The following is a 15,226-nucleotide window of genomic DNA, read 5'->3' as shown; positions in this document are numbered from 1 at the left end:
GCTTTTGGGAAGGTGCAGAAATAAACCCCATATTTAAGAAGGGAGACAGGTCGGCCTGGGTAATTACAGACCTATAAGCCTAATCGTCAATGTCCAAAAAGTCTATAGTAGACAAACGTTGATATGGCTTTGGGACTGGATCTCCTCGACATAAACACTATCGCACCGCCACGCAAGTTTCAGACAAAATGTTAGTACAATTCACTAGATCATGCTTCTTTTATCAATTAAATGGAAGAAGGTTGACATTGATCGAGGGCCATTATTCGTAGCATTTGTGGTCCTCAGTGCCACATTTGCTCTACTGGATCAATGTTTGGGAGGTCTTATATAAGGCAGGGGTCCTGAGGGGTTTGCTACTTTTAATAAAAGCCCTTTGCACAATACAATGGTCAGGTGGGGTCCGGCGGGTGAACTGACAGAGGATATCCACATACTGAGAGGTGTTATAAAAGGTTGTACATTGGCCCAACTCTTTTCCTTTTATACATAAATGGCTGTATCCCCTATCTTTTCGACTGTGCAAATGATTTCCCAAAAATGGCTTGACATAAGATACCGGGTTTACTCTTTGTTGATGATACCCTCTTGCTCTCTAAATCTATTGAGGGGCGATCCATTCCCTTGGATAAATTCGGGCTTTTTTTTGTCGAGCATGGTCTAGAGATTAACAGTAACAAAACCAAATACATGGCATTTAGCAACCATAGGAAAGCCAAGGAGACGGTAACACTAGAGGGTGTGCCACTAGATAGGGTCAATGGATTTGACTCTTTGGGTGTGAGAATAAACAATTCTCACAAGCGGAGCCCCAGATTGAGAAAAGTGCACTGTCCTTAAAGCAAAGGGCCAGGTCCATCTTAAGATTTGCTAACAGGGCATCTACGTATTTTGTCACTCCCCCTATTGAAATATACAAGAGTCAAGCCTGTGGAGGAGCCCTCTGTTGGGCTGACTTATGGGGTAACTGCAATCTGGCTCTCCTTAAAAAAGCTGAAAATGCCTTCATAAAGTCTCTTCTGAGACTTCCTGCTGGTGCTCTCACTCTTCATCTAAGGTTTGATCTGAACCTTGGGTCTATTTCTGACATTGCAGCTTTGAGACCTATCCATTATTGGTTTAGGCTGAAGACCAGTGGAGGACATGAGTCCCTACAGGGATTGCAGCAGGGTGCTAGTTAAAGGCCAATCAGTTAGGAAGATCCCTTGGCATTTCCATAAAATCTTGGCTAACGAAGCTGGGCCTAAATAATTTCTGGTTACACCCTACTGCTTTGACTAGAGATGCCCATGAGAAGTTGCAATTCAGTTACTGGAACATTGTATTAGGATCCAATACATCTTGTGTTTTCCTGGGCTCCCTTGCAGATTCTTATTTGACATTCAAATGTGTACCTGAATTCAAGCATTACATGTATTTTATAATTAATCCTAATGCACGTTCATCTTATATTAAATTCCGGATAGGGAGTTTACCTTTGGCCAATATTACGTGTTCATGGAACAAAAAATAAACTACATCTAACAAATGACCTATGGGTTGTCTATCAGTTGAGAATGAGGAACATGTTTTATTTTGTTGTAAGGCCTATGCAAACAGTGCTTATTCTGGTTCACCTCTCTTTGCCGGTCTCTTGGACTAATCAACCGCCAAACTGCGCTAAGATTATGTAAAATGAACACAAAGGATTGTATCGTGTATACAGTTTCATATTATATGACCTCAATATGGCGTGTCAGGATGATGGCTTTGAATTAGGAAGTTTTATTTAATTATCATAATATTTATGGTGAACAGTACTTTTAGATATGAGCTCTGTTCTTGGAGTTTCATTTTGAACACAGATGTTTTATCATTTTCTTTCTGGGCACTATTCATCTGAGGTTTGTATTTTGATTTTTTATCAATTTTATTGGATCTTGCTTCTTGTTATTTATATTATCATTGATTCCAGTACTTGATTCATTAATACTTTGATGTGATATGTACTGATTTTCAACACTGAAGCTGCTCTATTTTAAAGAATGTGTTTTTATGATTGCTTTATTATGTACCTTTTATGGTTCAAAGGAGCCGAAATAAAGGAATACTACTACTTGTAAAAGACTAAAAAAGAGGAAAAAATGTAAAGAAAAAAATAATTCTGGTTGGGTTAGTCTGTCTTTTATGTCTACCATGCCCTGGAATGGAAAACAGACGCCAAGGAAGAAGCAAAGGAAGACAGCTGAAGATCACAGGGTGGAAAAAGAAGAACAACTAAGTATAAGATAGAAAACAGGGTGAAGATAAGAGATGGGGGTCTGGCAGCCAGAAAAATAAATATGGGGCAAGGGCCTCATCCATCATTGAGGGTGCTGATAACATTGGAATGTTAAAAATAATATTAAAACAGAGGATAAGGTGATTAAGGGATGGAGTACTGGGTGAACCCTCTGTTAAAAAAACAGGAAGAATGAGAGATTAACTTGAGGATGCAAGAAGGCTAAAGAAAGAGATTTTAAAGATCAGGAAAAAAGAAACTGAAGGAAACCAAATAACATTATAGAATTTTCACCAATAAGGAAATTCACCAGTGTTGATTTCATCAACTTGTTGAGTCATTCAAGGTGAAAAATATATTGAAACTGGTTCAGGGAAAACATCTTTCGAACCAATGTCTTAAAGTTTGTTCTTGGACAGTTTCAGATATAACAACATATACTTGAGTGAACAATTGGGCTAAACCCATCAGTCTTTAGAGCTTTAAGGCTTCAAAAATTATTCACTCTTTAACCAAGTAACTGAGTAAATTTTCTTGAAATTTTAAATTTATGATGAATGGACTGCCTGTAGACCTGCTGAATTTCAACCTCACTGTCAATACTTACATTATTTATTAATGTATGTATGGGAGAGGTGTGGCGCCGCGGCCAGGGCGACTGATGCTGGAATCTGGGGACCACGGTTCGATCCCCGGCTCCGGCGGCAGGTTAGCTCAGCACCATGTGACTCTGGGCAATAGCTCGCTTAATCTTCCCGACGGCCCCCAGCGCCTAGAGACCCTTACGGGTGATTGTGCGCTTTACAAATGTGGACTTTATGTTTGAATAAGGTATATAATGAATGCTTTCATGTCATGACCTGTTTCTCTGGCTTCTGGAATAGTTAGAGCTTTAAGTGATTTCTTCACAACCTATTGTGAAGATTGTCAAGCCTATATGTGATTGCCTTGTCCACATACCGAAGATGTTGAATAGTCTTAAAGCTATTGAATGGTCTTCTTGGTCTTATTGGGAAATAGTCATCCTAGACTCATAATGATATAGTCTTCTTGGGAAATAGTCATCCTAGACTCATAATGATATAGTTCTTGTAGGGCGAGGTCAGGCCATGAACAAAGATGGCCACTTAACATCGGTGCTCTGTGCTGAGACGGGCCCCAGATGGTGGCTGCGGTGTACTTGCATTGCAGGGGATCTCCATCATGCCTCCTTATCTTACCACCTGGATGCAGAGTATGATGCCGGCACCCTGAAGACAGTGGGAGGCTCTGCAGCACTGTTGGGCTTTCGTTCAGGTTCTGCACTGTGAGGAAATGCCACGGCCATAGTGAGCGGAGACTCCCGGCCGGGCCGACCTGCAGTGAGTTGCCACGCCTGACGAACTCCCTTAAAGTGGCCACTGTTACTGCGGGCTGGTGGTGGCCCTTAGACCTGTTCCTCCACCACGCCCACCATCTACGACAGAAGGCCCGACCCTGGACCTGCCACCAGCGATGCCCTGGCAGTGAATGCATCCGTGCCATTGGCCACATCCAGGGCCGGCAGCTCACAGACATTGCGGCCCCACCTCAGGTGGACCTACACTGCGAGGGGAGCCGTGGCCGACAGTGAGTCGAGACGCCCGGATGGATGACCTGCAGTGGGACAAACTCCTTTACATTGGCTGCTGTTCCCACGGCCAGGTGAGGGCTCCGAGACCTGCCCCCCCCCACGCCCACCACCAACATTAGGTTCAAACCAAAATTACTTTAGTTTCCATACAAAAATCAGTTCAACTCAGAACATTTTTGGAAGGAAAATCAGAACATGGATTCCTATAGAAGGAAAGAATGTTATCAGTTTGCAGGTAAGTAAACGACCTGTAAGAATAGTTTTTTGGGGGAGAACCAAGGTTCCCCAAGGTTCAAGTTGGCACTCAAAGTGCACCACCAGTAGCACTAGGGTGGCACCCATTCGTTTTACTTTTCACCCGTTCATGTTAAGTGCACTAAGAGCCCACCAATTAGATTCAAGTGAACGCGATACACTGGCACAAATTATATAGATTACAGCCGATAGTCTCGGCAGTTCACTGCACGTAGCGTTCACCTGTCCGCATGAATAGGACTCTACAGTTAGGCGCTCGTTGAATTTCTGATTCACGGGGCTCATCTAGAACCAAGGTTCACATTGTTCTAGTCGGTAGTCAACCTCATTGAACTCTCTAAGTGTCACTTAACACCCCCAGATCTTAACCTTCTAACAACATAATTCTGCTTAAACAGACAGATTTTGAAGATAGAGGACGAATGCTAATGAGATATGCGATAGGTCCCCTCATGTAGTGACATATAGTTTTCATATTACAGCTTGTTGTTCCCTGAGGAAGGGTTTGGTACCCGAAATGCATCGAACACAGAGGGTACGCAAATATATATGCACAGGCAGACGCATGATGAAATCAAGAAGATAAGAAAAAAAATGTAATGAAATAATAAACATGAAGAAATGTTTTGCAAATAAGCTTGAAGATTGAAATTTATTTTGAAACCTTAAAAACATTAAGAATCCTATTGGGATCGAGTTGTGCCTGAGGGGAAGCCCGCGATTGACGGGTACACAAGATTTGCAAGCTGATCTAGGGCCCATTGAGGACAAGGACTGGCAGACAGCGCTGATGTCCCCGGGGAGGCGGCTACATAGAATGTGTCACACTAGCAAAAATGGGAGTGAGAAAGTACACATTATGTCTGCGCGGATGTCATCGCAATGCAACTTTTTATCACACTATTTGGGACTGTCGCTCATACGACCCATATGGGAAGGAGCAACAAGACATATGCAGGACGCACTAAGGAAGACAAGAAAACAAGTTACTTACCTGTAACTACAGTTATCCAGTATTGGTATCTTTCATAGATTCAGATGCCTGAATCATTCCCCGTCCCCGTCCCTCCCAAAAAACATCCGGGAAGGTTAGAACATTAACAAGGTATATATCATTTCAGATCAAAGAATGCATATACATAAACTGTACCTAAGGAAAGGCAAGTTTGAAATACAAGTGAAAACATAAAGTGAAATTCATAAACATAATATGTGTACATATACAATGTAGAATAAATAAATACATAATTCTAACCTTATTGAAAAAGATGCTGAAGAACGGCTTGTCCCACAGCTGCATCGTCCTTCGACGCGGTTTGCAGGCAGTAGTGCTTTGTGAACATGTGGACATATTTCCATGTCGCAGCACAACAGATATTTTCTAAAGTAACTCCAGCAAATATCGCAGTAGAAGCTGCCATTGTTCTAGTGGAATGGGCTTTGACCTTTCTCTGTAAAGGTTTATTGGCTTTGTCATGGCAGAAATGAATTGTAGAAGCGAGCCACCTGGCTATAGTTGCTTTAGTTACAGCAGTCCCAAGTGTGGCTTGACCATAGGTGATTAGTAATTGATTGGATAGCCTGATGTCCTTAGTTTTCTGTAAATAGAATTTGACACAATGCTTGACGTCAAGTGAATGTAAAGCTCTTTCCGCTGGCGTAGCTGGATCCCGGAAGAAAGTGTTAAGCTTCACAGGCTGATTTAAGTGGAATGGAGACGGCACTTAAGGGATGAATTTTGTATTTGTTCTTAAAGTTATATCATCTTTAGAGAAATACAGAAAGGGTTCTGAGATAGTGAAGGCTTGAATTTCACTAACCCTTCGAGCCGATGTAAGAGCTAATTAAAGTGCTACTTTCCATGTTAGAAATTTGAGCTCAGCCTTATGTATGGGTTCAAACGGTCTTCTCATTAATTGAGCCAACACTGTGTTCAATTCCCACTCTGGGGGTGGTGCACGTATTGGTGTAAAAACTCGAAAGAGACCTTTCATAAATTGCTTGATAAGGGAAGAGGAACAAAGTGAAGGTTTGTTAGAACTCTTTCGGAATCTGGACATTGGACCAAGGTGAACCTTAATAGAGGAGAACACAAGCCCAGCTTTGGCTAGAGATAATAAATAAGGAAGAATATCCTCCACCGGAGCTTGGAGAGGGTGGACATCATTCACCTCACACCAATGACAGAATCGCTTCCACTTCAAGCGATAAGTTTTAACAGTACTCTGGGCACGAGATTTGGCTAGAATTTCACGACAGTCCTGCAATATGTTCAAATCTTTGAATTCTAGGAAATCAGGAGCCATGAGTGCAAGCGCAGCGACTGTGGGTCTGAATGAAGTATTTGACCACTCTCTCTTGTCAACTTGGTGAGTGTTGGAACTAGACGTAGAGGGTCCTTCTGGGATAGCAGAAGCAATTTCTGAAACCAATATTGTCTTGGCCAGCGGGGAGCAATTAGGATGAGACAGCAGCCCTCTCTCTTCTTTTTTGAAGCACTTTTGGAATCAATGGTATTGGGGGAAAAGTGTGCGCACAAATCCCTGACCATCGCATGGACAGGGCATTCCCTCTTGATCCCTGTTGAGGGAACCTGCTGGTGTAGTATTGGCATTTCTTGTTCTCTCTTGTCGCAAACAGGTCCAGTTTTGGTTTGCCCCAAATGCGTAAGATCTTCTCCACTTGCTTCTGCTCCTATTCCCACTTGTGACAACCCGAAAGAGATCTGCTCAGGGTGTCGGTCAAGGTGTTCTTGAGCCCTTTCACATGTGTTGCTCTTAGCGTTATCTTGTGGGCTGTAACCCACTCCCACAGTTCCTGAGCCTCCTGCGACAGAGACAGTGACCTTGTTCCCCCTTGTTTGTTGAAGTAATACATGCTGGTCATATTGTCGGTATGGTCCAGCACGAAGGAGCCCGCAATCCTTGGGAAGAATGCCTGCAAAGAGAGAAAAATGGCGCGCAGTTCCAATCTGTTGATGTGCTGCAGACGGTATTCTTGGGACCATCGTCCCTGAATTTGCAAATCTTGGAGATGGCCTCCCCACCCCTCCATGGAGGCGTCTGTTGTTAGAGCGAACTCTGGTGGAGTTGGCAGGAAAGTGAGACCCGGAGACAAGTTCACTTCCTGAGACCACCAATGCAGAGAGTCTATCATGCACGATGTGACCTTGATGGAGTCGTCAAATGACCCTACGGCTTGCTGCCATTGTAAATGCAACTCCTCTTGCAGAGGTCTCATTCTGAGTCGTGCCAACGGTACAAGGTTTATTGCAGATGAGCACATCCCCAGAAGAGAAGCGAATGTCGGGACAGAAACTGACTTTCTTTTTGAGATTGACTTTGACAATTTTTGCAGGCGTAGTTGGCGACCTTTTGATAAGAATGCTTTGCACTGTATGGTGTCCAGCATTGCTCCCAGAAAAGGAATCACTTGGAGAGGATATAACTGTGACTTGCCTTCGTTGAGAGTGAGTCCTAACCTTGCGAAGAGCTGCAGGCATGTTGATATAGCATCTTCTGTAACCTACTCCGAAGGACCCTTGAGCAACCAGTCATCGAAATAAGGAAACACTTGTATTCCCTGAGATCTCAGAGTTGCGGATACTGGTGCTAGGCATTTTGTGAATATCTTTGGTTCTGATTTCAGTCTGAATGGAAGCACCTTGAACAGATATTGGACGCCAGCCATTGTGAATCGCAGGTATTTGTGATGTTTGAGATGTATAGGGGTATGGAAGTATGCGTCCTCCAAGTCCAGAGAAGCCATAAAATCCCATTCGTTTAGACAACTTAAAACTTTGGCAAGCGTCACCATTCGAAAACTCTGTTTTTTCAGAAACTTGTCGAGCTTGCGAAGATCGAGAATCGGGCGCCACTCCCCTGATTTTTTCTTTATGAGGAAAAAACAAGAATAGAAACCGGTTCCCTTCTGCGATAAAGGAACCTTCTCTATTGCATTCTTGTGGAGAATTTTTAAGGCTTCTTTGAAAAGTAAGTGAAGACGAGGTGGAGGGGGACCCTTGGGCGGGGTAGTAGATGGTTGTTTGAGGAATTCCAGTGTGTGACCCTTGTTGACTAAGTCGAGAACCCATCCATCTTAAGTGATCTGTTGCCACTGGTGAATAAAGGCTGAGATCTTTGCGCCCACAGGGAGGGAGGAATGACTGACGTCCTGCTGAACTCATTGTTTCCTGTCGGAATCGCGACCCTGATTGTTTGATCGCCTTCATCCGCCCTGGTGAGAGAAACTGCTCGAGCAAGATTGTCTGTAAGACGATTGACCATAGGGATGTCTATATTGTGACTGATACTGTCTATTTCGCTGATTTTTATATCCTCCCCTGGATGTAAAGCCACGACCTCCGGCGCCTCGGAAAGATCCACGCTTGTATTGGAGAGCAGCCAATGATTTTGCAGTATCAGTATCAGTCTTAATGGCTAGAAGGGCTTTGTCTATGTGCTTTCTGAATAAGGAATCACCATCATAGGCGATGTCTAGGATCTTGGTTTGTACCTCTGGCCTAAAAGATATTGCTTTAAGCCATCCTTGGCATTTAAGCACTGCAGCTCTGGCGAGTTGTCTAAAGTTTGTGCTAGCAATATCTAGAGCGCAGTCTATAATTTCGGATGCAGCTCGTTCCCCTTCCAAAATATTTTTTCTTGCCTCTTGTCTACGGTCTTCCGGGATAAGGGCCATAAATTCTGTCAAATCTGACCACATTTGGCGGTCGTAAAGTCTGAGAATGGCCAGCGAGTTCGCTGCTTTAATAGAGGCTGCTGCATTAGTGGAATTTTTTTCTCCCTATCAAGTCCAACCTCTTTTCTTCTTTATCAGGCGGAGTTGAAATTGGCGTAGCTGGATTTTTGTATCTCTGTTGGGCAGCCTGTGATATAACTGAATCCGGTCGTGGATGACCTATCAGACAAGAAGGAGTATTCCGGAGGAGCACAGTACTTTTTCTCAATCCGCTGAAGAATCGCAGGTATGGAGGCAGGTGTTTTCATAATTGTTATCCCTTCATTCTAAATGTAATCAATGATGGGAATCGCTCTTGTTATCTTCCTGTAGTCTTCTTTAAAATCATGCAAGAAGCAAGTTGTGTGTTCTATAGTGACTGGTAACTGAAATCTGGTTGCAGCACGTTGCATTAGGTTGTGAAAACCGCTAATGTCCTTAGGGGGAGAATCTGATGGCTGAGGAATAGGCGAAGGCATGGGAATGATATATTCGTCCCAAGTATCCCCATTACCAGTATTGTCAGGTAATTCACCCTCTTCGACATCTTCCTCGTCCGAGGAAGAAGTATCATGGTGCCCTTGAGGTACTGCTCCAGGGTGTTGTGTTAGAGAGTTAGGAACCTCCACCTGCGGTAGCGAGACTGGTATTTCCGTAGGTAAGGGTGGCAAAACAGGAGCAGCCGGTTCTGAAGGAAACCTTTGGCGGTAATCTGCCAGCATGGCTTGCAGATCTTGTATTAATGAAGGAGGAAGATGACTTGTCTCTCCTTGATCCGAAACCCTTCTGGGAGGTTTTTGATAAGGAGCAGAGAGGTTTTCCTGGTAATAGTGTTCCTGATAATCCTCTTCCTCCTCATCATCTTGACATTTTCTTTGAAGTTCAGAGGGGTGGCGAGCTATGCCGAACGGTCCCTCATCATCTTCCTCATCAAAGTCATCATCCTCAACATAAGTTTCCAGAATACGAGATGGTAGTAGAGGAGAAATGTTGCTGTAATAATGTCTCTGGTAAGTTTTTAATTGGTAATGAGTGTAGGAGATAGGCGTAGTCTGTGAAACTGGTGGAATTGGCATTGACAAACTCTTCGTTGACGGGCTCTTTGTCGTCGACGGAATGATCTTCGCCGACAGGCTCTTCGTCGACGGTGTCATCGTCGACGGGCTCTTCGTCGACGGTTTCTTCGTCGACAGTGTCGTCGACGACAGGCTCTTCGTCGACGGTGCTGTCGTCAAGGGAACTGTCGTCAACGAGCTCGACGTCGACGCTGTCGTCGACGGAGGCCTAGATAATGAACTCTTCGTCAACGAGTCCTTCGCCCCAATAGATTTCTTGAAGAGGAGATTTTTGAAGACACAATAGGCAAAGAAATAGCTGTAGTGGAGACTGTAGCCGTAGATAAAGGAGCAGCAGAAGTCACAGAGACCGTATGAGAAGAAACCAGAGTAAGAGTTTTAACCTGGATTTTACTCACGGTTCTGGGGACGGAAGGCCTTTTAGAAACTTCAGAGGACGGAGACAGTGTTGACCGAGAGGATAGTTTGGGAGACCTCTGTGACTGGTCAGAAACTTCATGAGAAGCCTTGTGATGCTTTCTTCCCTCAATGGAAGAGCTGTCATGAGACCTAGCCCTCTTGCTAGATGTTGAGGCCTTGTCATCCTCCTCAGCTGAGGAGGATTTCAACCACAAAAGCAGCCTTGCTTCCCTGTCCCTGATAGTTTTAGCAGGGAAGGTCCGGCAGATTCTACAATCCTTAGCAACATGTTTAGGATGTAGACAGTAGATGCAGTCCTTGAGCTGATCATCCACAAGGACCCTCTTCTTCTCACAGGTCCTGCAAGCTCTAAAAAGAGCCTTCTTGTCAGACATTTTGATGAACAAAGGTGAAGAAACTGAGTAGGCACTCCACAGGATGTGCGCTGAAAATCTGAGGAGTACTGCTTCTGCTGGGAAGGTTCTAGAGGGTGCTGGTAGCTAATTGGTTGGAACAATTTTTTAGTTCATTTCATATAATGAGGTAGATAGGCTACTAATTCAGGTCTTTTGGCTTTTCTTTTAGCCTACTACTGTTCTTACTAAGGCACTACTTTTGTATATATTGTTACCGCGGGACTCCTACCTCGGTGACGGGGAATGATTCAGGCATGTGAATCTATGAAAGATACCCCAATACTGGATAATAACCCCTACACCACCATTAGGGCTCCTTAATATCTGGGAGGTGACTGACCTTACAGAAGTGGAGCAAAAACTGGCCACTTTAGGGTATACCTTAGTAAAACGTGCAATAGCAATGAAATGGGGTGTGGCGGAAAGACCATCGCACAGGCTGTGGGCAAACAAACTAGATAAGTGCATGTTTGCAGAAAAAAAAGGTGTTTAAATCTGGAGGGTGTCTCAAGAAATGGGATAAAAATAGGCAAATGGAATGTATATCGGGGTGTCAGTGTGTCTCCCCAACTGTTCAAATGGAAATGCTACAGCATAGTGAACAATCTATGGAAACAAGTGACTAAATAACTGTACAATGTCCTGTGTTATAAACATGCTGTATCGAGGCTGAAATTAATAATAACTATTCGAAGATTTGAAATCAATAAAAAAAAATCTTTTTTTTAAAAACCAAAGAAATACAGTGGGAAGACCGTCAAGTAGACAGGCGGTTATTCCGTTAAAAAGGCGATGGTGGGACCATTACCGCCAAGATCAAAATCGGGCCCAAACTCTTTATAGTGAGTGAACTCTGCCTTCTCTCTCATTAATGTAATTCAAAACAAATACCTACAGCATGGATGAATGGCAAGATAAACCACAAGGGATTCTACTGTAATCCAAACATAAAATGGATGGAGCAAACACAGCACAAAGTGCACATAGGCTTTAGAAAGCTGATCTGATCAACTTTTATAGGTGGTTTCACCATTTACTGCATGCTACAAAAACAGTGTATGTAAAGATTACCATCTCTGGGCAGTAGCAACCAAAGTAGGATTTATGTGAGAGAGATGCTATGATTGTGAGAATGTTTTATAGGTATCATACATCAGAACAACTACATAAACTTAGAGCCTATGAGCCACTTAAGACACACTATTGCTCAAGGTACACCTTGACTAACATACCTGTACATAACTCGCACTGCTTGCTGCTGCCCTGGGTTAAGCTTTCCAGCTCTAGGGGTTACACTGAACAATTTGTTGTCCTGAATTCTCATCTGATGAAGCTCACTGGGGTCAAACTCTCCAGTTTCTGCCCAGTACTCTAGTTCAATTTGCTGGTCTGCAGGATAGAGAAAAGCCCTGCGAAGTTAAGGAAAATTATAAACAATTGACATTGTACCAAATAACGACAACACAAACATTCATTATAGGCAAATCCCAGCAGCGCCTACTGGGAGAGAGAAGGGCTGGTGCTACATTAGTACCATTCTAGACATCAAGCTTACTGCACCACCACAAATAGACACAAAGTGTAACCAGATTGTATGAAATGACTCAAACACTGTTTTGTAGATAAAGTAAAAGGAAGCACCAAAGAGCAAACTATAATTTAGCATGAGCTTCCCAAATGTTTTAGTCTAGCCCTGCAGATTAGGGAACACCATCTATTCAGATTATTGCTTTGACAGTAGTGGGAGTTATTATATAGGATTTATTTTTTTGCTATTTTAAATGATTCCAGAAATCAATGTTGATATTAAGATTTGAACGGTGAATAAGGGCCTTATTTAGATCTTGGTGGATGGAATACTCCACCACAAAAGTGATGGATATCCAGTCCATTGCATCGCAATTATCATAGTTTATAATGGGATCGTAATACAGCGGATGATCTATCCGTTGCATTTGTGACGGAGTGTTCCCCTCTGCCAAGATCTAAATCAGGTCCTAAATGTTCAGGTTGTACGATCCACTGCTGTGGCTCAATCCACTACCATGGGCACAGAAATACAACACAAGAGCGGACTGTGTATCTGAGTATGCACCAATGGCTATGTTTAGGAATGTGCCCTGTGCCAGCAATCACAGAAACACAGGTGTTGGCATGGAGAAAGGTTCTGGAGAGCATGCATCCTTGCCTGGAATACACTGTTGCAAGTTGTGACTTTCTTAACCCCTATATCAGCACACATGGCAATAATGTATTGCCCTGGAGAAACTTTCTGTGACTGGACTTCAGACCAGAGCATTGATCCTTGGTCAGAGGGGCGCACATATGCACCCTTTTTGCCAAAGGTGACTACTGTCTGCTAAGAAGGCCCCTTGTGAAACTAGGGAGTTTCCCCCTTCCCTTTTCTGGCCCATTGGTCTCTGGATGGGCTATTCCTATGGGTCAACAGATGGTTAAGTGGGACAACATTCATTCCCTTTGTGCCCATGTTGTGGGTTTCTAAAGAGCGGAGAATCCAAGCTCCTCCCCACCATCCTGCCCACCTTTTTTGACAAAGGCTTTGTCTGGACCAGTGTAAGTACAATAAGCAAAAGGACAGAAGTGCCCAGTGACAGGTGGAATCCACAATTTCCATTTGCAGCTTTGGTATAAAGATGGGAGACTTATTTTTCTGAACCCAGGGTCTCCACAACAGTGGGACCAAGAAACTCTGTGAACTCTAGAGTTTGGGTACCTACCAACCACCAACTACCCTGGTCAGCTTCATGACCAGTAATCTGTGGAAAATGTGACCATTTTGCCAGGAGAAAATGCTTGGACCCTGGTTTGAGGGAGAGAGATGACTCTCAGCTTGCGGGGGTCATTTGATGTGCCCTTGTATGAGGAAGAGGTACAGGAAGGGGCTCAAGCAGGGTGAATTGATGATGCAACTATGACAGGAGATGTCTGCACTTGTGTGCTGAGGGCGAGGTCTGGGGGCCACAAGGTGTCCTCAAAGTGTAGGCAATCACAGAAACACCTGAATGTTTTATGGAGCACTACTGAGTAGAAGTTCTGCCATGGCTATTTACAGCCAAGAAGTAGCTATGTGCTAAATGATTACTGAGTAAGCTCATACACTTGCACCAAGTTCCTCTCTGAAACCCATGGTAGGTCCCTACCTTGTTTGGATGGTGGGTTTTTTCAACTAGCCCCGAACGTAAGTGAACAATGTGACTCCAGTGCAACCTCGTTACAGGCAGTGCTGGCACTGGAGACTTAAGTAAGTAAACATCTGCGTCACCAACCACAGCCCATGTGTCAACTCTGCCACTCAACAGGCCATGCTGGATGCACACCACCTTTAGCAGCACTACCTCTGTTGATCAGCAATGGTTGCAGCTGCTGCCAGTGAATAAAATACTAAATGCGGACACACAAGTTACTGCACACAGAGATATATGGAGATGAGTGGGTAAAACCCCACATTTTCACAGAGAGGGAGAAATAGGGGCAAAAGAGAAAACACATACCGGCATGGCTAAAGTTGAGGTGGCCACGCGTTTACCCTCCCCAGTACAGCCTAAGTGGAAATGCCTCCCTAGATTGTTTGTGGTCTAGCACAAAGGGTGCATATGAGATTTGTCCCACAATAACCACTGTTTAGACACTGTGGAACATATCATGATTATTGGCCTTTAATGTTGGGTACAGTATTGTGTTGTGTGTAGAATAAAGTACATTTTTTGTTTTTCTAAACTAAAAGAACTGTCTGCAAGGAAATATAACTTACCCTGTAAGCATCTGATTGTAGGTTGCAAGTGCTTTAGAGTCACATGCTCTGCATATTCCTGCCATCTAGTGTTGGGCTTGGACGCTGGAAGTTGTTTTTGTTCTATATTCTCCATAATTTTCACACAGAATGAACTGATGTACCAGGCACACATTACTAAATACAAGTACTCTTCAGTACATACAGTTATATTATTCATATGTATCCTTCATGCCACTTTTAACTAATATCCTTCCATGCAAAATGCACATCACCCTTTGTTACAACAGGTTTGGGAGGACTCGTTCATATACATAAATATGATGATCATGCTTCTTTCTTGGAGATACTGACCAATCTATAGGTATTGTGCCTTTGTTCTCCAGCATCAGGAGGGCCACAAAGGGGTCAGATTCCACCGGAGCAGCTCCAAAGTTGAAATCCAGCATGACAGGTGTGTAGATTGAAGGACGCTGATGTGTGCTGTGGGGGAATCAAGGATGGTAGAAAAAGATTTCAAATGATCTTACTATTAGACAACATGCTGTCAGCTAGCTGTAAGGGGCCTTAAAGCACCAGAGAACAGAGTACATTGCAGACATGAGGCCTCCCACCAAATCAAGAGATATATTATATGGATGAGGTCTGAGCAGCAGAATACAACATGTTTTACAGATACTAAGTGCAAGCAGCAGAGCAGGACAAATCTTAAAGATATGA

General features: G+C 43.6%; 1 protein-coding gene across 1 annotated transcript in view; it reads right to left on the bottom strand.

Annotated features, from left to right (window-relative positions):
* The window catches only part of CFAP65 (cilia and flagella associated protein 65), a 621,863-nt gene that overhangs the window by 209,339 nt on the left and 397,298 nt on the right, over positions 1-15,226 (bottom strand). Inside the window, exons 19-20 of the mRNA XM_078679214.1 lie at positions 14,861-14,989; positions 11,988-12,164 (exon numbers count right to left, since the gene is read on the bottom strand). Of these exons, the coding sequence (XP_078535340.1) occupies positions 11,988-12,164; positions 14,861-14,989 (306 nt within the window). The remainder of the gene's footprint in view (positions 1-11,987; positions 12,165-14,860; positions 14,990-15,226) is intronic.

This window comes from Lissotriton helveticus, chromosome 3_1, assembly GCF_964261635.1.
Source record: "Lissotriton helveticus chromosome 3_1, aLisHel1.1, whole genome shotgun sequence".
In the NCBI taxonomy this organism is placed as follows: Eukaryota; Metazoa; Chordata; class Amphibia; order Caudata; family Salamandridae; genus Lissotriton; species Lissotriton helveticus.
Note: the sequence above shows the minus strand (reverse complement) of the source record. Positions and strands in the feature narration are given on the sequence as shown.